The sequence below is a fragment of the Prunus persica genome, chromosome G8, assembly GCF_000346465.2.
Source record: "Prunus persica cultivar Lovell chromosome G8, Prunus_persica_NCBIv2, whole genome shotgun sequence".
NCBI classification, from domain to species: domain Eukaryota; kingdom Viridiplantae; phylum Streptophyta; class Magnoliopsida; order Rosales; family Rosaceae; genus Prunus; species Prunus persica.
In genome coordinates, this window is record NC_034016.1 from 18,853,063 (window position 1) to 18,877,229 (window position 24,167).

The window sequence follows — 24,167 nt, forward strand, 5'->3', positions numbered from 1 at the left end:
TTTAAAAATTTGTTTTAGTTTTTTATTAATATTTTAATCAATTTAAGTTTAAAAAAGTGGGTCTCATATATGTCACGTCATCACTTAACTAATTCTTTAACAAAAAATTTACAAATATAGGTCACTTTATTGTTAAAATGGAGAATATAGAAACAAACATGTCTTAAGAGTGAGAATTTATGATACCCAACTGTATTAAATATAAGCCATTTTTCAATGATATGGGTTGATATTATAATTGTATCCAGGTACTCAAATCTTGCAAGCAGAAGAAAGAATTAACAACATTATCCAACTCAAATTTTTCAACCCATGTGCATTGGAAGGTCGTCCTTGGTGAAAACCAAATATCAATGAAGAAACATCAACCATTCAAATATATCCTTTGAATTAGAGTGGCTAGTGGCCCAACACGTCATATTTCCTTGTCTATGAGGGTACAGCATTTACCACAAACAAACCATAAATTAATTGGAAGTTCACTTTTGTCACCATAGCCAGCCATCCCTCATGGATTTTCTTTCTCATCCACTAGCCATTGCAGGTCTTTTGGTCTTGGTTCTGTATCTATGGAGGGTGAGGATCCAGAGCCACAAAATCAAGGGCATGTTGGCCCCACAACCATCAGGTGCCTTGCCAATCATTGGCCACCTCCACAAGCTACGTGTTCCAGTTTTCAAAACCCTAGCAGCCATGGCTGACAAGTATGGCCCTATCTTCACCATATGGCTTGGCAAGCACCCTGTACTTGTGATCAGCAACTATGATGCAGTCAAGCAATGCTTCACCAAAAACGACACAGTTTTTGCAACTAGACCAAGGTCGTCACACGGCAAGTACCTTGGCTACAACTATGCAGGATTTGGGTTCTCACCATATGGCCCATACTGGCGTGACATGAGAAAAATGGTCATGGTTGAGTTGCTCTCTATCCGCAGGCTTCAGAATTTAAAACATGTCCAAATTTCTGAGGTTGATGCTTTCATTAAAGGGCTGTTTTTGCTTTGCAAAACAGAAGGGCTCAATGGTCTAAATCCAACCAAGGTCGTGATCAGTGATTGGATTGAGCACCTAACTTTGAATGTAATTACTAGAATGATTGCTGGGAAGAGATATTTTGATAGCTCAGATGAGGGAGACGAGCAAAGGTTTGGGAAAATTGTGAAGGAGTTCATGTATGTGTCAGGAAATCCAGTTGCTGCTGATGTAATTGGTTTTCCAAGTTGGATTGATTTTAAGGGGCAAGTTAAAGCTATGAAGCGTATTATGAAGGAGTTAGATTCTGTCATGGGAAGTTGGGTTGAAGAACATTATGCAAAGAAAGAGACTAACTCAAGGGACGAGCATGACTTCATTGATGTCATGATGTCTGTGATTGAGGACAATTCCACGCTTGGCTATACGCGTGAAACGATCATCAAGGCAACATCAATGGTATGTTTATATGCCTAATTATATGAAAAAAACCACAATTACTCATGATTTTTAACGTCTGTGGTAGTAAATCTATAAATGTTTCTCATTGTTTTTTCAGTAAAGTTTTCATCTTTTTTATTTTCAAGTGATTGATAGCTCAAAACTACCCAAAACAGAGCAAGAAACTATTTTTTATAAGAAAAATTGCAACACTCTAGATTGTTTGTTGTTCACAATTTTCAACTTTTCATGTGGCAGAATCTTATTCTAGCTGGTTCAGAAACCACAGCAATCAACTTGATATGGATCCTCTCTTTACTGTTAAACAATAGGCATGCTTTGAAGCTTGCCCAAGAAGAGCTAGACCTCAAAGTTGGCAGGGACAGATGGATTGAAGACACTGATATCGAAAACCTACCTTATCTTCAAGCCATTGTCAAAGAAACACTGCGCCTCTACCCACCAGGCCCACTCTCAGTGCCTCATGAAGCAATGCAAGACTGTCAAGTTTGTGGCTTTCACATCCCCAAAGGCACCCGTTTGTTTGTGAATCTGTGGAAATTGCATAGAGACCCATGTTTGTGGCCAGACCCTGAAGTGTTCTGCCCAGAGAGATTTCTCACAACCCATGTAGGAATTGATGCCTCTGGTAAACATTTTGAGTTCATCCCATTTGGGTCTGGAAGGAGGTCTTGTCCAGGTGCCACATTTGCATTGCAAGTTACCCATTTGACACTTGGACGCTTGCTTCAAGGGTTTGAATTGGCAACCCCTATGGACATGCCCGTGGACTTGACTGAAGGGCTAGGCATTACCATGCCAAAGGCAACTTCTCTTGAAGTTATCTTAACCCCAAGGTTGTCCTTTGAATTCTATGAAGATAGGTAGTGAATTGCGTTTGGTACTTTGCTAGTTTATGAGATTAGGAAATAAAGTAATTGTCTTTCCTTCCTTTTTCTTTTTATTAATGAGAGGTTAGTGAGGATTTGAATATTTATACATAGATACATGCATCACTAGTAATTTATGAATGTATATTATTTAAGGAACAAAATGCTCATTATCAATTGATATATGTGTGGAACAATCCAAATTCCATTGGCAATAATGTCAGAAATAATCCAAAATTTGATTGAACATATAAAAGAGATACCCAACAACAACATACTACCAAAAAAAAAAAGTGCCAATAGTTCCCATTTTGTCACCAATTTTTGTGACTATTGTGGGGGTTACTAAAGGTGACTAAAAGCCTTTTTAGTCACCAAAAAAGTCAAAAAATGTGACTAAAACCTTTAGTAACCCCCACAACAGTCACCAAAATTAGTGTCTATTGCCACTTTTTTTTGTAGTGACAAGGAGCAAAATAGTCATATAAAAAGATGAAAAGTCACACTAACGTACCTATAATGTTTTATATTGAGAAGGGCGATAATATACTAAATTCACACACAATATACTAGGACTCAAACTCAAGACCTTGCTTAGAGGAGTAATTGCTCCGAACCACTACCCTAGCTAGTGGGTCCTTTGCAACTTACTTATCATTCTTGAAATCGAGTAACATTCACACAAAAAAGGAAAGATTAATTGCTTACCTACTTATTTTTGTATAAGAGTTTAGTTCGGGGGAATTTGTAGTTTCAACGGTAGAGCAATTAGTCTCAACGATTGAGTTTAATTTTTATCCTATCTTTTTTCTAAATTAAGTATGTTAGAAATAAATACTCTATTCCTTTTCCATGCCCAAGAAGGAATCTTTTCCTTCTTTCTATTTGTGTTGTTGCGTCATTGAATCCTTTTACAAACCAATAAGAAAGTCATCAAAGGTGTCAACTCCAAGGATGATTACATACCCAAATCCAAGAGAACCAAAAAGGAAAGCATTAACTTCGGGATCCAATATAATCTTTCCTCCTTAAACTGATATTTGACGTGTTCTTTCCTAATTGGTCCCCAGAATGGAAACAACATAAATGCCACCTAGCATCGGAGACCAACTGCATGCCCAATTGCCCATCAAAACGCTCTCACTCTTTACCTCTTAACAACACGCAGGAAAAAAACACAACATAATTTTTGTTTCTTCGTTTGTTTCTCTGTTTCTCTTTCAATATCAATCTGGTTTCTTTCTCTAGAGGGATCGATCAGGTGCAGAGCAGTCTTGGCTGATACCATGGGGAGGAGGAGGAGCTCGCCTGTGAATGTGCTGTTTCAATGGGTGAGGAGCCAGTCAATGAAAGTCAAGGTCTTTCTTGGAGCCTTGCTTGCTCTCTGTGCTTTGCTTGCATTGAGGTTTTGGGTGAGGAATCACCACTACTTCTTCATTGCCTCTGAGGTTGTGCATGTGCTTGGGATCATCGTCCTCATCTACAAGCTCACCACCCAAAAGACTTGCTCTGGTATCTTTGCCTTCCTCTTTTCTCAATCCTTCATAATTCTGTTTTTTTTCTTTCTGAATTGTGGGTTGATTTGGATTCTTGGGTTTTTTTGTTAATGTGATTTGTCATGCTTCTTGTTGATTTAGTTGGGTTTTTCGATTTCGATTTTCGATTTTCGATTTTTAAAGGTGTGACCTTTTATTGCTGTATTATCATGGCACAATGGCTGCAGCTTGCAGGTACAATTTATTTAGCAATTAATTAATTAATTAATTAGTAAATGGACCAACTTCAATCAAACTTGAAAACAGTTCAAGAACAAGAAGGGGGATGGATGAAAATTTGAACAATTATAGATCAATTTTGCTCTCACTAATTATATAAAATGGTTATTGTTTTAGCATTGCAATTTTTCATGAACATGGTTAGTCTTTCTTTTGAAGTCCCAATATCCACCTTCAAATGCATAATCTTACCCTAATCTATTAGAATTCAGGTCACGTTGTGCTTTATTTTGATAAACAAACTGGTTTCTGATGCGCTCTCAGGTCTTTCCCTAAAGACTCAGGAACTCACAGCTCTGTTCCTAGCAGTAAGGTTGTTCTGTAGTACAATGATGGAGGGTGACATTCACACTGTGCTAGATTTTCTTACTCTCGTGGCAACGGCGTGGGTCATATATATGATACGGTTTAAATTGAAGTCGACCTACATAAAGGAACTGGACAATTTTCGCTTATATTACCTGGTAAAGATCTTCGACCTCCCTTTAAATTAAGTGTTTGTGTGCACAAGTAAATGTATGTATTATTTAGTGTATACATGTGTAACTGGGAACCATTTGAGGAATTTATACATATGTATAAATATTACATGTGTATACGGTCTGTATGCCGGTTCATGTGACCCGAATGCTTTGTCAAATACGTGGGAAATCATTTGAAGAATGTATTCAAAGACCAGAACTATTTAATTGGAGATTATAAATTTTAGGTGAGGCTGCATTTGTCATATTGTCAGTTAGGATGTTAATGTTAACAGTAAATTTGAAGGGAAGAATTCTATTAAACATTGAAATTTGCTTATGCTTTGTAGTTTCTTTCTCCATTGTGCATTTCCATAGCATGATTTTCAATTGCCAGTTGTTATAAAACCAAATGGCAGACAAGATTGAATCACGGAGAAACGAAAAATTTTGCTTTCGATTTGAGAAGATTTGGAGCTGCTTCCATATGCATGTGTTGTTTAGACTATGGCCAGCCTCAAACCATTACTATATTGCAACAGGCACTGATCTTGAATGAACATGTTTACTATACTTGAAGTACAGAACGAGAAACTGGTATTGTAGCTTTAGAAAAGGTACAAGAATATTCACATTTGTTTTGCCTCATAAACCACAATGCAGGTGGTGCCTTCTGCTGTCCTTGGTGTGCTCGTCCACCCCTACACGCTAAATTATCGCTTCTGTCGAATCCTTTGGGCATTTGGTGCAAACATGGAGGCTGTTTCAGTTCTGCCTCAACTTCGGTTGATGCAGAATGCAAAGGTTCAGTTTACATCAGATTAAAACTATCACCCGTTTTACCAACTGACTGGACATTATTTTGATCTTTGTTTTCTTCTTATCATGCTTGTTTTCAGATGATTGAACCATTTACTTCCCATTATGTATTCGCATTGGGGATTTCAAGATTTTTTGCTTGTGCTCATTGGATTATTCAGGTTTGTCATGACTACATCCATATGAAGTTTTGCAATTAGACATGTATCAGACTAAATGCGACATTTTGCAATTTACGTGCAGATCTATGAGACTAACGGGACATATATATACTACATTGGGAGTGGATATTTCTGGCTTTTGTCAGCTTTCCTCGGTGAGATGGTTCAAACATTCATCTTAGCTGACTTTTGTTACTACTACATAAAGAGGTAAGCCCCGAGAAAAATCTTGCATACGACCTCTCTCGAAGCTTTTATATATACAACGGTTGCATACAATAAATTTTCGTGAACCATGCCCCTCGTGCCACGCTCTAATGACTAATCTCAGATGCCCTGAACCCTCCTAACACAGTATTTTCTGTTTTGCAGTAAAATGGCAGGGCAGCTGATAATGAGGATGCCTCCTGTCTAGAGCTGCAGGGCTTAATGATGTACTGCCCTTCTTTCTCTGAGCAAAATATACAAGCATCTTGTGACATGGGGTTGGAAGTAAATGAGTAAATGTGTTACTCTCGTTTCTTTTTCTTTATGCCATAGTACGACTGTAAGACATGGTTACTTGTGCTTTTTGGGTTTGGGAATGAACGAATTTTTTTGCAGTCAAGAATTGAACGAATGTACTTGTCGAATTTTACCTTGTCAACTCCTAATTTGAGGAACTTTCCTATTGTGCGGATTCATAATGTAGACGAATGCACTACATCTATTAAAGCGACGTATTCACCATTCACTAATAAGGTATAGATTAATTACAATTCATTAAGGTGACAGATTCACTCTTCGCTAATAAGGTATAGCTTAATCACAATCCATAGAATTATGTTTTCAATAAGTAACTGTTAAAATTACGGATTCACCCTTCATTTGTAAATTATAAATTAATCACAGTTCATTGAATTACATTCTCAAGTCGATAAATGAATTCAAACTAAAGATGCACCCTAATTTCAGAATTATCAACTGGGCGCAAAGTGTTTATTACGGACCTTAGAAGGGGGCAACCTGGACAATAGCCCAGATGATTTGTATGTCTTTAAGCCTAAACTAAAACATTAGCCCACCCAAGTATAGTCTTTCCACACCTTACGCATCCCCTTCTTCCTTTTTGTTTGTCTGTTCCGTTGCAATAGCCAAGCATTTCCTTCAGTTTTATTTCTTTAAGGGCAAAAATAAAATATCATCCCACACCACTTGCGCATAAACAAACCCCTTCTTCTCTTTTTTTTGTTTTTGGTTTTGTTTTGTTACAATAGCCTCCCTGTACGTCGATCGAAAAATAAAGAAATAATTAATATATTTAAGATAATTATGTATTTATAAAATATCGTCTCAATTTATTCTGAAAAAAAAAACTAAAGTAGAATTAGGAATATATATTCTCTTAGAATTACGTCAATTAAAAGTAAAAGAATATCCATATTGTTTTAAAATAAAACGTCAATTTATTAATAAATTTTTAGTTTTACTAGTTTTTATATATACTCCTTATTATTTTAATTTATTTTATCAATAAAATTCATTTATACTCTCGAATTTTATATCTTCTTAAAATATACATATGTAAGATAAATTTTGATCACTCCATTTTTAAATTCTAAACCCGTCCCTAATTGTCGACAAATAGGCTCAAGGTACAATCCAATGCATATAAAGTCTATGAATCCAAACAGCGACACGTGGTAACCATGCATAATACAAGTAACTGCAATGCTCGGTCATACGAAATTCAAACCCGGTCTATGCGCTACATACCCTATCTTCTACTTTTTTGAACAAACTCATCCCCCAACACCCCGCCACGTGTCAACTACCCTACAAACACAACCAACCTCAACCATTCCCCTTTCACCACGTGTCCGCATCACCGAATCTGAGCAACACCTCGACACGTCAACATCACTCTCCGTAAAAGGTGCAGACCAGCTTGACCCTGCCGAGCTGCGACTCTCAACATGCGCGCCAGTGCGCCACGTTTCAGTCTCTCAATCCCATCCTTATGGGATGCGGGCCCCGCGGTTTGCCCAACTGGGACACGTGGCGGTTGTGGACGATGCCACGTAGAACTACTGTCATGGGGATTCGTGGAGAGAAAAGGACGGTAGAGATTCGCGGGGTGACAGCAAGATCTCGCACCACGCGTCCGTACGCATGTGCCAGGCTGTCAGAGCCCCAGAGCTCTCCGCCTATCCGTTGTTATTTACGGATGCCAGGAGCGGACACGTGTCCGATTCTAAGCTCTCCATGCACTTGTGCCACATGGCGCCCTGAACCTGCGAGCGTGCTTCTTGGGCTCAAAGAAATCTCCCTTTAGCACTTGAGAAGAGTTTGTTTCCCGCTAAATTAACCCTTAAAAAGACGATTTTCGATTATTTTAATCAGCGGTTAATTAGGATTAGTGGCGAAGAGTTTTGCTAATCCCGTCCGCTAAAAATATATCCGAAAATATCTACGTGTCTGCCCACCGTCTCTGTCACCTTCTACTCTTCCGCCACGTGGCGCCCTCCCTCGCTTCCCTCCCCAGCTATTTCCTTACCCTTTTTCTCTCCTCAGAAAATCCGAGAGCAAATCCTAATGTGAATTTCAAAACACAGAGAGAGAGAGAGAGAGAGGAACTTTCTTCATATAACTACGAAGCTCCAGCTTCAAGCTTGAAGTTTTCTTTTTTCAGTTTGAGGCTCTTTGATACGTTGAAAATTTAAGCTTTACGGCAATGGTGGAAGTTTCGGAGCCCGGATTGAAAGAGGAGGAGATTGAACTCGATTTAGGGTTGTCAATCGGAGGCAGTTTCAGAAAACCAGAGAAATTGCAGTCCGTCAACGGCTTCGGCTTGGATCGGAGAGAAAAGGAGAACCAAACGGCGTCGTCGGAGCCGGAGAGCGCGCTTCTTGATTCGCAGACGAAGCGGGAGATCCAGGCGCTGCGGAGGCAAGAGGCGAAGAGGAAGCGCGAAGAGAAGAGAAGCCGAGGAAGGAACGAGGCCCAAACAGAAGAGCAACAACAGCAACCGGCGATCAAGAGAGAGAGAACAGAGACGAACGTGAATGTGAACGTCAATCTGAATATGAATAACGGCGAAACGGAGCCCCGCTACCCGGTTCAACCGGCTCAGTACCCGTACCCGCCGGTGCAGTTCGTTCCATACACGAACGGCTTCGCGTACCCTTGCGCGATGCCGTGCTGGGCTCCCAGCGGTGGCGGCGGTTTCAGGCCGTTTCAGGCGCATAAAAATTTGGCGAATAACGGGTGCGAAACGGAGGAGAATGGTGGAGTTGGTAAAATGACGTCGTCGAATGGCGGATTGGGTAAAACGGGGTCGTTGAATGGGTCCCCAATGTGTAGCTCCTCTACCGTTTCTGATCATCAAAGCGCAGTTTCTCATGAAGGTACTGTATACATACTCTAAATTGTGCAAATCCTTCGTTTCTTATTTTGTTAAAATTAATTTATTTTTTTCCTGCCAAAATAGAATTTGGTTTTTATTTTTTGGGTTTCAAAATCTTTTAGGTGGTGGAAGCAGTGAGACCAGAAGCCATTCAGGCCAGAGCTTACCAGAAAAAACCCATTTGAACAATGGTTCAATATCAAAAAAGACCAAGGCCCAATCTGAACACACAGCTACCTCCAACTCATTTAAATCAAATTCTCAAGGCAATGATAAAAAACTGGCTCCCAAAGAAGAACCCAAATCAGAAAACACAGAGCCAGTTTCAATCCCCAAACCCATCTCATCAAATGGAGATTCTGCAACTTTAACAAGTACTCCATTGAAGGAAATTACCAAAATGGACCCTATTGCAAAGCCCCCAAAACCCCCAACCCAGTGCAGTTCTCTTCCCCAAATCCCTTATGTCTCCACCACGGGGAATGGCCCAAATGGGAAAACAATTCATGGGTTCTTGTACAGCTACACAAAATCTGAGATCAGCATTGTCTGTGTCTGCCATGGAAGCACATTCTCACCAGCTGAATTTGTGCAGCATGCTGGAGGCACTGATGTATCTCAGCCTCTGAGACACATAACTGTGATCCCATCTGCTTTTGGATGATGAGAGCTGAATCTATCAGCTGATATGGAAACTGACCCTTTTTCATTTCTGGTCGTCTTTATCTTAATTTGCTAGCTTTTAGCTTTTAGTTTTTGCCTTTTAATTGCAGCTGATGAGAGTTACTTTGGTGGGGATTTGCATACATGTTGTATGCAGAAGGAGATGGATGGATTGATGGGAGGCAGGCTATACCAAAACCTCAGTTTACATGAGTTCTTGACTGGAAATTAATGGGACAGACAGGCTTTTTTTTTGCTTTTTTTTTTTATTTATTATTATTTTTTTTAATTTTATTTTGTGTGTATAAAGTTTTCCTAAATGTGATTGGCGTACAGTTAGCCTTTTAGATCTAATATTCTTGTATATAAATCTGATATCCTCCTTTTTTTCAATATTTTGTTTAACATACTTCCTACAAATTCATCCCAGCTATTTCAAATTCTTAAGGTGGTGGGAGAACTTGAGCTTGGTTACCTTTTTTTCTATGACTCAATACTAATTCTTTTTGTTTTGGGCAAACATACTAATATATGGTATAATTTACTTATTTGTAATGGGAAAATAAGAAAGTAAGAAATCGGGGAATTTAAAAAAGTAAGGAGAATTTAGAAATATGGGAAGTAAGGAACGGGTAACGAAATCGGAAAACATAGAAATATGATATCCCTTCTAGTTGATCAAATTCCTAATTTAGGGATAATTTCTTTTCTTCTCTCATACATATTTTGATAAATAAACATGTCATTAATAAGATCTCTCTTTTTTTGTTACCCTTTATTTTCTCTCTAATTAATCCCAAAACATAGAATAGCCCATGATCAATGTGGGCACAGCCCAATGAAGGACGAGTGGGTCTACGGGCAGTCATTGGCTTGGCCCAATTTACCAGCCCCCACAAGGCATAGGCAGCTGAGCACTAAACAATTGCTCAACGTACTCAACAAACACTCAAGTTTTATTTTCCCCCAAAACTTTCCATTTTACCCATCCCATGGGTGTGCTGAGCGGCAAATTGAGCAAAACTCTTTAATACGCGCGAGACTATGAAGCAATGAATACCCTATAAAAAATTAAAGAAACTTGGCTCTAAATTTACATTTAAAACGCATATTTTGTTGTGACTATCTAAGTTTGAAATAATAGGTAAACATGGTGTAACCTAGTGGAAACTGACGTTAACTTACAGATCAATAGTTTTATATTAAACCTCTATAATACTTTGGTAATATTTGTGTGAACCTCTATGGCACATTAGTGGTGTGTATAGGACTGGGCATTCAAACTGATAACCCAGTTTTGGTTTGGGTTGGTTTGGTTTAATTTCAATTTTTTTTTTTATAAGTTTGAACCCAAATCAAACCGAAATATATGGTTTGGTATACGGTTTGCAATATTCAAAATCACGGTTTAACCAAACGAAACTGATGCTATTAAAAAAATATTATATATAATATTATTATAGGAAATATATATATAAAATACATAGTTTCAATCTTTTCTTTTTCTTCTCTCTCCATCTCTCTGTTTGTCTTGTCTCCATCAGTCCCTCTCTCTCTATTTTTTTTCCTTCTTCTTCTTCTCCATATCACCCTCTTTTTTTCTTCTTCTCCTCTCCATCGCTTTTATTTACTCTCTCTCTCTCTCTCTCTAAGAAAGTCAAAAAACCCAAACCGAACCGAACCAACCCACCAAGTCCGGTTAATCGAAGTGGTCTGTTTTCATCAATTATGGTTTGGTTTCGGTTTCCAAAATGACACAAACCGAGCCCTACGGTTCGGTGTTCGAGTTGAGCCCAAAACTGAACCAACTCAGACCGAACCCACCCCTAGGTGTGTATGTAAGAAACTGAACTCCCCTTATAATTTAGACTATCATTTGAATAATAAAATAAATAAATAATAAAAATTGAAGTAATAGATCCTTTGAATAAAAGAAAACATTACTTGCATCTTCAAAATAACCACATACTTTAAAAAATGACTCATTTAACATCTATTGCTATCATGAATCACATGCGCAACTTAATAATCATACATTTGATGCACTAATGTTTCATCATTTTGAAACCATGAGGTTTGCTTTGAAGTACCCTAACTATTGTATAACTTACAACAATAATCATCATAATCTATATTAAACAATTGCACCTAAGTAAATATGGGTTACACCAATTACTCAATATATGTTCGCCTCATTGCACCCAAGAAAGAATGGACTCGCTTGAAAGAAACCCTAGTTAGGACAGAGAAATAGCTGTGAGGCTACTGATTAAACTAGTTGATTCTCTTTCGCCTATCGGCCGGTCGGGGGCTTGAACCCCCTCTTTATACACTAAAAATAAAAAAAAAATAAAAAATCACTTAAGACTTCACATATGTTTTATTTTTTGTCCTCGTTTTTCATTTGAAGGGGGGTTTGCTACACTTTTTGTCATTGGTCGTGGACAAAAGGACATTGCTAAACTGTTTATTATTTTTTAATTCCAAGATAGAGGAAGTTTAATTAGAAAATAGAAAAAAGAAAAAAATCGCATTACGGAACAAATAAAATAAAATAAAATTTTCATTTTCCCTTTCTCGAATATAAATACCCAAAACCCTTTTCACTTCCTCTCTCCCCTCCCTCTCCCTCCTCCTATACCAACTCTCTCGCGCCTCTTGAAGATCCACCAAAACCCTAGAAACCGCCAAACCACACTAAGGAGGTGAGAGAAGTCGTACAGCACCACCAACCTTTTCCTCTTCTCTCACCTCTCTCCCTCCGATCCACGCTCAGGTAACTCTTCGCTCTTCAAATCTCATACATTACCTCTGCTTTTCATATTCTAAGTTTTTCGTTTTGTTTGTTATTTAAGCCTGCTTTAGATATCGGTTTGTTTAATGGAAGTCTAAAATCGCCTTCTTTAGTTGGTAGTGAACTGATTTAAGTTTGAAGAGAGTTTTTTTTTTCTTTCTTAGAATCTTTTTTGTGTACGGAATTAAGCTGAATTTCAGTTAGTGGATAGTTTGAGCCATGTTTCCTGATGAGATTCGAGAAGAACATTTATTTTGAAAGTACGTATATAAATAGCGCGAGGAAATTATTATTATTTATATTGTTGTGGAAAGGTTTGTAATGTGTCTTCAGTTAACTGGAGAAAAAACTTTTCAAATATCTAATTGAAAGAATTGGAGTAGTATTGAAATTTAGTATTTTAAAAATAAAAAGGAAAAAAAGAAATGCAGTATTTTTCAATATACGTTTTAGTGAAATCATCTGCATCAGTTTTTTTAGTTCAATGTGTAATGATGTTGTTTGGTTTCTGGAGGTTGATCAGAGATGACGATTCCGGTGCAGCAAGCCCCAGCTTCAAATCTCCCTCCTAGTGCCGATGTTGTATGTATCGATACCTGAACAGTAGTTGATGATTTACTACACTATTGATCCTGATGGTTGCTAATGGATTTGGAATGATTTTTTATATTTTATTTGTTAAATATAGGTTGGCAATGCATTTGTTCTTCAGTACTACAATATCTTGGAACAATCCCCCCAGCTTGTTCATCGATTTTATCAAGATATTAGTAAGCTTGGTCGTCCTGGAGACGATGGGATCATGAGCATTACAACAACGATGGATGTAAGCTCCTTCCAAGACCCAACTTTCTTTATCGTTATATTAATGCATCTGCATGTTCATGCGAGATCATATTCATAATTGTTATTAAAGCAACTTATTTGGGGCCTAGATGCCTATGCCTAGGAGTATTGTTAAATTTTCCCTTTGATGCTTTTCATTGGTTATATATATTATCTCCGGAAGCTTAGAAAGTATAAGAAAAACATAAAAATTCTGTTGCACTGGATATAGAGGCATTACAAGTTAAATAATTAAAGAATTGTACATTTTTCTCAGCAACTAAATATAGAAATATGAAGTTATGAATCACAGACAGAATTGATGAAAACTGTGAGAGTAATAATTCCTTTGGATTTGTTTATTATTTTACTGTGCAGGCAATCAACAAGAAGATACTTGATTATGGAGAGCTCAGTGCAAATATCGTAACTGTGGATGCTCAAGAATCTTACAATGGGGGAGTATTTGTCCTTGTCACTGGGTTTTTAACTGGAAAGGACAATATAAGGAAGAAATTTACTCAAAGTTTTTTCTTGGCACCACAAGACGTAGGCTACTTTGTTTTGAACGATGTTTTTAGATATGTTGATGATTCCACCCCTCAAAACGGGGACAATGGATTGGTTGTTGATGCTGCTGTTGAAGCTCCTCTTACTCCCAAGCATGGTATACATGATTCTTATTGAAATGTTAAAGTGTGTACTTTTGTTAGCTCTAATTTAGTTTGATTCTTGTTGTAGATACTACCGCTTTGCAGGGCTATCATGTCTCAGAGCCTGTGGTTGTAGTTTCTGAGGATGTTGCCAAGGAGGAAGTATACAATCCCACTGAAAATGGAGAAGTTTCAATCGAAGAAGAAGAAGCACCAGTACCGGAGGTTGTCAATGAAATTCCTGATGATTCACAGGTGGTGGCTGAATCGTACTCTATTGTCGAAGCTAAATCCAACTCCAAAGTTGAAGCTGAATCCAACTCCAAAGTTGAAGCTGAGTCCAACTCCAAAATTGAAGCTGAATCTAACTCTAAAGTTGAAGTCCCGAAGAAGTCATATGCCTCAATCGTAAGTAGCTGTTTTACTATCTCTCATGCCTCTAAATATTTTCAGATTTGTAAATATTGTGTAATTGGTTGCAGTACTACATTTCTCATTAACTTAGTAACGCAATTTGTGCAAAAGAATCTCACTTTTCCTTCTTCTTTGTTGTTGTCCGCACCTGATTCTGGGGCTTAAATCACTTGTTCCAGCTTAAGATTATGAAGGAGAGTACTGTGCCATTTTCTACTCCAGCAGCTGCTTCTGCGAGGTCTGTCCCAAAGAAGCAAGAGCAGCAAGTGACTGCTGCTCCAACATCTGTTCCAGTTTCGGAAACGGTAGTTTCCAGCACAAATGCACGAGAAAATGGGAATCTAGAGGCCGAAGGTATGCAGTTCATTATACCGCTATTTAACTTATTCTCTGTTTCTTATCCTCCCATACGTTTGCATAGTAAATTTGGTTTCATGTAAACAGCTGAAGGTCACTCTATCTACATTAAAGGTCTGCCAATGAATTCTACAAATGCTCTTATTGAGAATGAATTTAAGAAATTTGGACTGATCAAACAGAATGGTGTGCAAGTTAGAAGCCTAAAGGTTTGTCATGAATTTCTCTATCTTTGATGTTCGCAATTCTTCTGTGAAAGTACTTATTGTCCCTCCATTATTACACAGGGCTTTTGTTTTGGCTTTGTGGAATATGAGGCTGCAAGTTCTGTACACAGTGCGATGGAGGTATTTAATAGACATTGTTGCACAACTATTTTTTTTTTTTCACGATCCATTATATTGGATGTTTGAAAAGATTTATGTATGTCTATTTCTTTGAACCCTATTAATGAGTTTTTAACATAAGGAAAGTGGTGTTTTAGTTCGTTGCGTGTTTCTTCATTGATGCACTACGTTTTTTCATGCCCCGTTATCTTGGATGTTTGAATAGATTTATGGTTCTGTTTATTTGTTTGAACCCAATAAAGAGTTGTTAACATAATTGCTTTTTAATTTAGAGTGCTGCTAAACGAACCTTAAAATTAACTGAGTACACCCTATGATCTAAGTACATCCTAATATTTTAATTAAAATATAAAATTAACTAAGTACATCCTATAAAACTACCAAAAATACCCGTGGTACACCCTAATACTTGTAGCATTATTTTATAGTTGATTTTCAGCTTTATTTTTTTATTAGTGTTTATAAATCTTTGACTTTTCATATGGATTTATGCTTTTCTACTAAAACTGTTGACACTTTTTTTGCAATTCCGAGTTCTTACAATCACCACCTCTTTCGTTTAAAACACAATAGGACAAGCTATCTCTTGATTAGGGTTGAATATGGTTAGTAGGGTGTACTTATTAAAACTATATTTGTTTCACAATTCCATATATCCTTTTTGGTCATTTTATATTAGGGTAAATCAATAATTCAATATATACTTTTATAGTAAGGTGTACTCAGTTAATTTTAGGGTTCATTTAGCAGCACTCTTAATTTATTGCTTGTTTCTTCTTTTATTGATAAAAACAAAAGAGTCCATTTGATATTCTAATCCTTTGATTTTACAAGTCTTTGTGTTCATTTTTTCATGTGCTTGTGCGGATAACATTTCTATTGGTGTTGTAGGCTTCACCCATCATGATTGGCAACCGCCAAATTTTTGTTGAGGAAAAGAGATCTACTCGAGGTGAGTTGAATTTTGTGCTGAACATTGCGTTCAAAATGGAGATTGCACATTTTTACCCTCCTTGATTCTAATTCTTTTACAACAATTTTTTGCTTGTCCATTTCTATATGTAGGGAACAACAGGGGACGGTTTTCATCTGGAAGGGGCAACGGCAATGGATACCGGCCTGAAGGTGGCAATGGTTACAGGACCGAAGGAGCAAGAGGACGTGGAGGCTATGGAGGTGGTAGAGCTTATGGACGTGGTGATTCCGGTTTCAAGTCTGAATTTGGGAGTAGGAGTAGCAATAGGGGAGGAGCACCGAGTCGTGGAGCTGATGGATATCAGAGGTCTGATCATGGTGGTCGTGTGAATCGTCCTGCCGGGGTGGCTGTTAATACAGCGGCCAAGAGTACAGCACCACAAGTGTCTGCCTCAGCCTGAGAAAGGCCAGGCATCGAAGAGGTTCATTGGTGAATGAAGACAAATTAATTTTTTTTCGAGTGACCATGGTGTAATTGTTGGATAGCATGAAGAGGGCTGTTTATGATCTGTTTGTGGATGAACCACCTAGGAATTCCCATAGGATTTTTTTCCTTGACCTTTTTATTTTCTTTCGGCTTTAATATTGGAGTTATTTTGGGGTTGATAGTGGTGGTAGAATTATGCTTTAGTATATGTTTCTCGATAAACTACTTGTAGTAGCTCCATTGCGCTGTTTATGTGGAAGGAAATTGGGAAAATGAATTAGGATTTAGGGTTTTTGATGTGTTGTAATGCCTGTCTCGTGTTGGTTGTAGGTTTCCCTGATTATTGTGGGCTAATGTTTTGCGGATGGTTTGATCTTATTGTTTACTTGATTTTGTGCATCGGTATTAACTCGACCCTAGATATTTTTTGTTTTCACAAGTTAATAAAATCATTTCATAGTAGGAATTCATCAATTAAATTTTATCTGTTCCATTTGAACTCAGTCTGAAGGTCGACTTTTTTTAAATTAAATTAATATACTTAAAAGAATGCAAAATGTTGCAATCAACTGAATTTTTTCCTTCTTTTTAGTCAATTCAAAACTTACGACCTAGTCCAACCGGCGTCCAACTCTGGCCGGCTATCTACATCCTCCAGGGACCACGTCAAACCCCCCAAGTGTACATGATTAGTAGCCCCAAGTGTACATGATTAGTAGCCAAGTATCAAACCTTGTAATATTTGTACGGAGGAAGTAAATAAGCATCCGCCATTACTTTTCTTTTTCGAAATCTATCATACTTGAGATATTTGGCGTATTTTCCAAAACCAAAAGGGGATTCTTTTAATTTCACTGAACTTTGGGCTTGAGGAAAACAAGATGGTAGTATACATACAATCTTCTCATATCAGAGCCCTCCAAGGCATTGTTCTGATATTTGAGAGATAGGCTTGAAAATAGGGCAGGTTATATGAAGATTGCTACATTCTTCAGGGTCCAATAGCTGCTAGCTAAAGGCAATTTACTGTAGATACATCCACCAACTTTCAACAATTAACATCTTCCAAGTAAATTTAAGTTGTATGAAACAATAAAAAGAGGACCTAGATTAACATGGAAAACATGTATGCTACACTTGAATTGATGCATATCTTCCCTATACTTACTAAGAAGAATATAACTGGTTAACTTGAAAGGAGTAGCAATGGAACCCACAAGGAGATAATAGCTTACTAGTTACAAGGACTAGCATTGGCAGATCCTCCAACTAGAGCTTCAGCAAACCCCCGGTTCATTTAAATACCAAAATTGCAGGCTTGAACAAACTCCATATCATAATCGACGTGTTTTTCCCACAGTGGCCGGAACTGGCTCATGGCTATATCAAGCCAAGGCTTCATGTTCCCATTGAAATGCACCACTGCGGCATTGCGAATCTCTTCCATGCTGATGCTAGGATTATAGCCGAGTCCCAGAACATGCCATGACTTGTCTAGAGGCTTTGTTGTTGAGTAGAAAGTGATTAAACCTGGGGGAAGTGTCCCCAATTTCCACAAGCTACGGTTCTCATTCTGCAAGGAGACAACATCCCTAGTTAGTGCTGCTCCAATAGACCACCAGTCACTTACACATTTAGAGTCGAATGAACAAAATCAACACAGAATCCCGAAACAGAATACTTAATGTGACTGACATGATAGCATCTAAAAAAGCATTATCAGTAATTTTCCCTTCTGTTTTCACTACAACTAGTGAGACATTCTTTACCATTCCCTAAAACCCTTACTACAAGGCCAACTAGAAGCTGCATGTTTGAAACAAAAAAAACAAAAAAAACTACAAATGCACAGAGTCCGCACAACCTAACATATTCTACAACTTATGCATCTATATACATATCAATACCACCATATTTATTTGCAAATGTAAGGATTCTGAACAGAAATTTGACCAAGAAGAAAAGTAATCTCTTACCAGATTCTGCCAGTAATGATACTCGGCGGTACAATTCTGCCTTCTCCAAGCATCCAAATCAAAGAAGTTCATTCCATAAGCCCACGCACACGCATTGGGATTAAACTTCTCCTTAATCAAGGGATGTGAGAAATTCATGTACTGTGCATAACGATGGAACGAACCAAAACATGTCTCAACCGCCCCGTTCACCTTCCCATCCATATCAATGTTCCACAAACCAGTTAAGTCTTTCTGAACCACTATATCATCATCCAAGAACAGAATTCTATGCAATTTGGGGTACATTTCGGGCAAATAAAACCTTAAGTGGTTCAGTATAGACAAATACTTGGGATTCCTAAACTTCATGTTTGTTGCGTCTTTGGTTGCATTCTCGAGCTTATTCTCAAAGTAAAACTGTTGCAACTTTGCGTTCTCCAATTGCTTGAGCACCGGCACATATGAAGAATTCAAGAACTTGTAATCCTCCACAGCCTTCACTTCAACATGTGACCCATTATAGTCCTTGCTTTTAAACATAACCTGCATTGCTCCAAGGTTCATCTTATCAGTAACTACATGGAACACATGTTTCCATGGCTCCTTGGCGTTCTTCACTGCCGAATTCACAACCACTGAAGCTGCAATCACATTATCTGAAAATATAGCATAGTGGTAAAGATTGGGGTCCTCAATTTCGGGCGGAGTCGGCTTCCCTTCATCAGTATACTTCTCCGGATGCGCAATTCGCTCCTCCATCAACCGCATTGCAACGCAATGCAAGCTTTTGGGGATCGATTTTGCGGCAATCAAGCTGGAGAAAGCTCCTTGCTTCTTGGCCTTCGTCAGCTGCTCGTTCACTTGGAAAATAGTGTCCTTAAGCTTCTGAATCTTTAGCTGGTTATCGAAAGACTCTTTGGCTTCGGCGATTACTTGTCTAGTAACTTTGATTCGCTCTTTCACTTCTTTCTCGAACTGGCGCAGCACTGATTCGTCGATGTTGAGCGCGTCGGAGTCGAAGAGAGCGCGATAAGCGGGCTTGTTCATGAGATCCGAGTAGTTTCGCGAGAGATCGGCGAAGACCCGAACGAGCTTGGAGTTCTCGAGCTTCAGCTTCCGCGCATAGCTAGCGTATGCCAGGGCTAGGGTCCGATGATCGTCTGCTTGCTTCCGGATTTGGTCCAGTCGCGGCTTCAGAGGATCCGATTTCAGAGCAAGCACCGTCCTTCTCGTCGATCCCAATCCGTATGAACCAGAATTGAAACCCTAATTCGCAATTAACAACAAAAGATTACTAATTACTTCGATTTTTGCAAACTTTTTCTACTAGTCTAGTTCCAGCGGGGGAATGGAAACGAAAATCCAAAAACGATTAGATCCCGAAATGAAAAACATGAACTTGAAACTCCATTGAAGCAGAGAAGCAGCGAGAATGTGAGAGATGAGCAGAGAACACTTACCAAGTCGGTGAGATCAGAAGTGTCGGTTTGGGAAGTGAAGACAAATGAAAGAGAGATGAAGAAGACGACGGCGACTGCAATGGTCATAGCCAGAACTCTGAAGGACGCGGTGGAGCTCCGCATGGCTCCTCCTCTGCTGTGGGCAGAGACTCGAAGGTTCGCCATTTTCGATTTGGCTTCTCTCTGTCTGTGAGACTCACACTTCTTCTCTCACTCGGACTCTGGCATTAATTTTGGATTTTTTTTTAAAAAATTTCTGTTAATTATTAACTGTAAAACGCGGATCAGCGAGTGCGACTTGGCGGTGCTTATTAAAATCTCAATAATGTGGGGCCCAGGTTAGGGCTGTGTTTTTGACTTTCGTCACTTGTTCGTTAGTGGGATTTGGGTGTTTATTAATTAGTTAAGGGTAATGCTAAAGAGACTATCTATTTGTACCATATTTGTGTACTAAATGATGTGGCTATTTAGTTGGCAATGCCACATCATTAAGTGAGTTTTTAATATTTTTAATATTTTTTTTATATTTTTTTACCTTTCACTTTAAAGACTCATTTAAATCATATTATAATCATATTAAAATTAAAAAAAAATTAAAAAAAAAAAAAAAAAATCTCCGCTCTCTTCTCCTACCTCCTACCTAGCCAACCCTCTCTCCCTACTCAACCCCACCTTTCAGCCACCCCTCTCCCGTCGCCCATCCTTCCCTCAGCCTCTCTCTTTATCATCATCATCAGCATCACCAATCTACAATCAACAATGGCAGTTCAAGCTCAATACCCTTCAAATATCCTCTTTCTAAACAGGTTTGCATTCTCTCCTCTGCTTCCTTGGTTTTGGATTTTTATCAGCAAACCGTATCTGCAATCTATATATCTTTCTTATCTAATTAATCCCTGCTTGGGTTTCCACTGATTCTGCAGAAACTCACAAGAAGGGCATGATTATTCCTTACAAGCACAGCCAGGAGGATATCTTGATCAATCCCACATGCTATTCAACAATGGAGGAGGAGGTGAGTCTCTTCATATCTTTTGATTACCCAATTCTGCTTTTGGGCTATAAACACCAATTCAATCAATAAAAGATTGGTTTTTTTGAATTTGGTTTTGATTGATTTGATCACAGCAGTCAATAATACTATCAATCAGCGCAAAAGAGGAAGAGAAACTTCAGCTGCCACTGAAATCTCACCTTCAATCCTTCCTTTCTCTCTGCAACAACAATCCCAACCTCCTCCTCCTCAGCTCATCGACCTCTCCCAACTTTACAGCAACAACCACGACCACAACAATCCCAATGTGGTCTCCACGGGCCTCCGTTTATCCTTTGGATGGTTGAGGGTAGGTACATGTACAAGAGTATGGCTGAGGGAAGGATGGGTGACGGGAGAGGGGTGGCTGAAAGGTGGGGTTGAGTAGGGAGAGAGGGTTGGCTGGGTAGGAGGTAGGAGAAGAGAGTAAAGATTTTTTTAATGATTTAAATGAGTCTTTAAAGTGAAAGGTAAAAAAATAAAAACTCACTTAATGATGTGGCATAACCAACTCAACAGCCACATCAGTTGGTACACAAATATGGTACAAATAGATGGTCTCCCTAGTATTACCCAAAAATTACGCATTTGTGAAAAATAAAAATAAGTTAATTAAGCATAGACCCAATAATGTCAAGTCTCAACTCAACTCAAGACACATTTACCAAATTGTCTACCTTACTAATATGTGACAGTTAACATTGCTAATTAACATGGGTTCATTAATTAGTAATTTAGTACTCATTACACATCAATTCTTACATTTTATCATCAACTAATGTGACATTTAATAGTTTTCTATTGTAGAAAAAATGTTTATTATACCTCTGTTGCATAAAAGGGCTTTTAGTTTCGATTTATGCGTCGTTTGGGGTTTTATCTGAAAACGCCTATATACAATTTATAACCAGCTCATCTTTCAATATGAGATAATAATATTTGATTCTGAATTTATAACATCTTATCTGTATAATTCTGAATTGCCTTGGATGCTATTGCTCATAACATCCATCACGTACCATGGCAGTTGGGTGCACAACCACTCCCATATGATTTTCTTGCAAACAAGAGCATGCCATGTGACTTTTTTTTTTTTTGTAGCCCAAGGGCACTCCATTATTAGAAGAACATAATCCTAACTCCATTATTAAAAAGTCAAGGCTACTTTACTAAAGAGAGGAAGGGTGGTCTCTTCTTTTTACCTAGAGAAATATCAAAGAGCTAGATCTACACAGTAATTAAAGAGCTCTAATTAGGTAGGATCTAATTGCTATGGTAAAAAAAATGGGAATGATATTTTCAAGCCATTGAAAGAAAAGCCACTAGCTAAAGTTGTGGGGTCATTGATGAACCCTAATCTCAAATTGGTCATCATATTATGCTTATAGTAGGTTAAAGTACATGATGAGTTGACTCTTTTAAGAAATTTTGTGTAAATAAATTGGTAACCTAGAAATGAGTCAGATGGATGGAAACAGAGGAACAATCTTATCTTCTAGTTAATTTGTGGAAGCCAATTTATATCATAAAACAAAGGGATATATTTACTTGTGGCACTCTTACTCAAATACACATCATTGCTACTTGAATTTAGCATGCATTAACCAAAGTAAATCTAAAAATCTAGTTAAATCAATGGTACCCCTTCTTCCCATGCTTGGTGACATGGTGCAACCATCCAAACCCTTTGAGGGCCTTGGAAAACTTGACAAGATTAGGCCTCCCCATGCCCAAATTCATCTTCCCTGCTGAAAATTTCAATGCCTGCAAGCAGCATAATTGCCCATCAAAATCTTCCTCTTCCTCTCCATCATCCTCCTCCTCAACCTTTCCATTCTTGCCCTTCTTTGACTTGCTTTTTCCTTTCGTAGCTTTAATTGATTCTGTCTCATCATATGTCTCCCAAAGCATGTCCATGCCCTCACCTCCACCTTCCACATTGTGATGTCTCTCCTCAAAAAGCTTGCAAGCCAGTGTCCTCCTCCACTCTTTCTCTTTCCTCATTGAACCAAAACTTCCAAGATTTGGACCCATTAGCATTTGAGAGTCCTCCATAACTTTAATGTTGTCTTCTCCAAAATTTGCTCCTAGCCTTTGGGAATTTGACATGGATTTGGAAGTAAATTGAGCTTCATCATAATCAGCACTCACTTCACAAAAACTTGTTTTGCTACTCAAATCCTTGGATGCTCTTCTCATGGACCTTTTTTCTTTTCCATCTTCATCAACTTTATTGGACAGTGTGCTTGCTGGCTTGACTTCTTTCTCTTCCTTGAAATCTTTTGACCAATTCTCCTCTTGAAAGAATGCTGCCAATGTCTCCACTCTTGGCCAAGCAATAACCTCAGCCGGGTTTTCATCTAAAATATCACTTGCAGCTTCCAGTGGAGCAGAGGTAGCATTGCCTTCATGGCTGGACACATCATCAACTGGTGCTTCAGAGACTTGTGAGCAGATTTCTTCAACTGGGTTCTCGCTAATCTCGAAACTAGACGTATCAAACACAATCTTATACACTTCAAGCTCTTCGAAAGATCGAAACTCCTCGTGCTCATGATCATCACCATCACTGTCATCTGCCTTAGACTTCTGCAATCTTTCCAAAACAGTTTGGTAAGTGGTCACAAGACAACCAACTTTGATGCTGGACAATTCGGAATTCGCAACGTTGTCTTGGACAAGTGGGGGAGAGACAGTGAGGTAAGCCAGGACAAGAAGCGCAGTGGTGATGAAGAGAGGAGACAGAAAAGAAAGCAGCTTGAGGAGGTATGGTGAGAAGAAAATGAAGTAGGAGAAGTAGAGAGGGTGTGACAAAATGAAGAAACAAACATTGAAGAAGTCAGCAAGAAGAAGACTAGAGAATTTAGTCTTCTTGGAAGTGTTTGATGAGAAAGAAAATTCAGACATTTTGATGGTGGTGTTGGGGTCTAAGGGAGGAAAGAAGCAAAATGAGAAGGATAGATAGTGATATGGTGAACAAGGAAAGCTTTGGTGTTTTTGTGTTGAGTAAGAAGAGAGAAAAGTGTGAAATTGGAAGTGAGAGCGGCGTGAATAAAGGAGAGATAGACTGGGAAATGATATTATGAGAGTGAGAGATTAACTAGCAGCAAGCTAATAACAATACCAAAAAGCAACTTTAGAATTCAGATTAATCAAAAAGAAAGGGAGAAAGAAAACATGTTTGGAAACTTTTCTTTGCTTTTTCTTTCCCGTCCACAACCACCCAATTATGTATGTACCATGTCTAAAATTTGGATTTACCAAACTGACCCTCTCTTCTTGAAGCCCTGCTCAATTTCAATGGTGGGATCTTTGCACAGATACAACTTCTCATCAATGATCATTAATTTTCTA

At 38.4% G+C, this 24,167-nt stretch overlaps 7 protein-coding genes across 8 annotated transcripts; 5 read left to right on the top strand and 2 right to left on the bottom strand.

The window, feature by feature from the left end:
• Positions 395-2,487, top strand: LOC18766177 (cytochrome P450 CYP82D47). The gene is made up of 2 exons (XM_007199987.2): positions 395-1,434; positions 1,675-2,487. The coding sequence occupies exons 1-2, from the start codon at positions 511-513 to the stop codon at positions 2,302-2,304; spliced, it is 1,554 nt and encodes a 517-aa protein (XP_007200049.1). The 5' UTR covers positions 395-510; the 3' UTR covers positions 2,305-2,487.
• Positions 3,279-6,193, top strand: LOC18767442 (putative ER lumen protein-retaining receptor C28H8.4). The gene is made up of 6 exons (XM_020569714.1): positions 3,279-3,818; positions 4,346-4,545; positions 5,206-5,346; positions 5,442-5,522; positions 5,605-5,732; positions 5,895-6,193. Exons 1-6 carry the CDS (start codon positions 3,593-3,595, stop codon positions 5,935-5,937), a joined length of 819 nt encoding a protein of 272 aa, XP_020425303.1. The 5' UTR covers positions 3,279-3,592; the 3' UTR covers positions 5,938-6,193.
• LOC18767783 lies at positions 8,096-10,263 on the top strand. Its single transcript, XM_007199199.2, has 2 exons — positions 8,096-8,908; positions 9,030-10,263. The coding sequence occupies exons 1-2, from the start codon at positions 8,236-8,238 to the stop codon at positions 9,569-9,571; spliced, it is 1,215 nt and encodes a 404-aa protein (XP_007199261.1). The 5' UTR covers positions 8,096-8,235; the 3' UTR covers positions 9,572-10,263.
• LOC18768828 (putative G3BP-like protein) lies at positions 12,066-16,771 on the top strand. 2 transcript variants are annotated; one of them, XM_007200226.2, is made up of 10 exons: positions 12,066-12,346; positions 12,879-12,946; positions 13,053-13,190; positions 13,568-13,856; positions 13,931-14,250; positions 14,436-14,610; positions 14,701-14,822; positions 14,901-14,960; positions 15,852-15,912; positions 16,026-16,771. In XM_007200226.2, the coding sequence occupies exons 2-10, from the start codon at positions 12,890-12,892 to the stop codon at positions 16,334-16,336; spliced, it is 1,533 nt and encodes a 510-aa protein (XP_007200288.1). In that variant the 5' UTR covers positions 12,066-12,346; positions 12,879-12,889; the 3' UTR covers positions 16,337-16,771. The 2 variants fall into 2 exon arrangements, with proteins under 2 accessions (XP_007200288.1, XP_020426365.1); XM_020570776.1 differs by having other exon boundaries at positions 12,888-12,946.
• On the bottom strand, positions 17,315-20,061 carry LOC18768307 (galacturonosyltransferase 8). The gene is made up of 3 exons (XM_007201107.2): positions 19,781-20,061; positions 18,339-19,586; positions 17,315-17,935 (listed from the first exon to the last, which is right to left on the bottom strand). The coding sequence occupies exons 1-3, from the start codon at positions 19,943-19,945 to the stop codon at positions 17,660-17,662; spliced, it is 1,689 nt and encodes a 562-aa protein (XP_007201169.1). The 5' UTR covers positions 19,946-20,061; the 3' UTR covers positions 17,315-17,659.
• On the top strand, positions 20,464-21,201 carry LOC18767682. Its single transcript, XM_020553584.1, has 3 exons — positions 20,464-20,586; positions 20,704-20,795; positions 20,909-21,201. Exons 1-3 carry the CDS (start codon positions 20,540-20,542, stop codon positions 21,199-21,201), a joined length of 432 nt encoding a protein of 143 aa, XP_020409173.1. The 5' UTR covers positions 20,464-20,539.
• On the bottom strand, positions 22,281-23,942 carry LOC18766884. The gene has a single exon (XM_007200036.2). The coding sequence runs from the start codon at positions 23,718-23,720 to the stop codon at positions 22,446-22,448; it is 1,275 nt and encodes a 424-aa protein (XP_007200098.1). The 5' UTR covers positions 23,721-23,942; the 3' UTR covers positions 22,281-22,445.

Excerpts from the sequence above, each read along its gene's own strand:
- LOC18768307 (XM_007201107.2), bottom strand. The coding sequence starts at position 19,945 with ATGGCGAACCTTCGAGTCTCTGCCCACAGCAGAGGAGGAGCCATGCGG. Across the intron at positions 19,587-19,780 it reads CTTCTGATCTCACCGACTTG|GGTTTCAATTCTGGTTCATA; the intron begins GTAAGTGTTCTC and ends ATTGCGAATTAG. Across the intron at positions 17,936-18,338 it reads ATCATTACTGGCAGAATCTG|AATGAGAACCGTAGCTTGTG; the intron begins GTAAGAGATTAC and ends GTCTCCTTGCAG.
- LOC18766884 (XM_007200036.2), bottom strand. The coding sequence starts at position 23,720 with ATGTCTGAATTTTCTTTCTCATCAAACACTTCCAAGAAGACTAAATTC.
- LOC18767682 (XM_020553584.1), top strand. The coding sequence starts at position 20,540 with ATGGCAGTTCAAGCTCAATACCCTTCAAATATCCTCTTTCTAAACAG. Across the intron at positions 20,587-20,703 it reads AATATCCTCTTTCTAAACAG|AAACTCACAAGAAGGGCATG; the intron begins GTTTGCATTCTC and ends CTGATTCTGCAG. Across the intron at positions 20,796-20,908 it reads ATTCAACAATGGAGGAGGAG|CAGTCAATAATACTATCAAT; the intron begins GTGAGTCTCTTC and ends ATTTGATCACAG.
- LOC18767442 (XM_020569714.1), top strand. The coding sequence starts at position 3,593 with ATGGGGAGGAGGAGGAGCTCGCCTGTGAATGTGCTGTTTCAATGGGTG. Across the intron at positions 3,819-4,345 it reads CACCCAAAAGACTTGCTCTG|GTCTTTCCCTAAAGACTCAG; the intron begins GTATCTTTGCCT and ends ATGCGCTCTCAG. Across the intron at positions 5,733-5,894 it reads TGTTACTACTACATAAAGAG|TAAAATGGCAGGGCAGCTGA; the intron begins GTAAGCCCCGAG and ends TCTGTTTTGCAG.
- LOC18767783 (XM_007199199.2), top strand. The coding sequence starts at position 8,236 with ATGGTGGAAGTTTCGGAGCCCGGATTGAAAGAGGAGGAGATTGAACTC. Across the intron at positions 8,909-9,029 it reads AAGCGCAGTTTCTCATGAAG|GTGGTGGAAGCAGTGAGACC; the intron begins GTACTGTATACA and ends AAAATCTTTTAG.
- LOC18766177 (XM_007199987.2), top strand. The coding sequence starts at position 511 with ATGGATTTTCTTTCTCATCCACTAGCCATTGCAGGTCTTTTGGTCTTG. Across the intron at positions 1,435-1,674 it reads TCATCAAGGCAACATCAATG|AATCTTATTCTAGCTGGTTC; the intron begins GTATGTTTATAT and ends TTCATGTGGCAG.
- LOC18768828 (XM_007200226.2), top strand. The coding sequence starts at position 12,890 with ATGACGATTCCGGTGCAGCAAGCCCCAGCTTCAAATCTCCCTCCTAGT. Across the intron at positions 12,947-13,052 it reads TCCCTCCTAGTGCCGATGTT|GTTGGCAATGCATTTGTTCT; the intron begins GTATGTATCGAT and ends TGTTAAATATAG. Across the intron at positions 14,961-15,851 it reads CTGTACACAGTGCGATGGAG|GCTTCACCCATCATGATTGG; the intron begins GTATTTAATAGA and ends TTGGTGTTGTAG.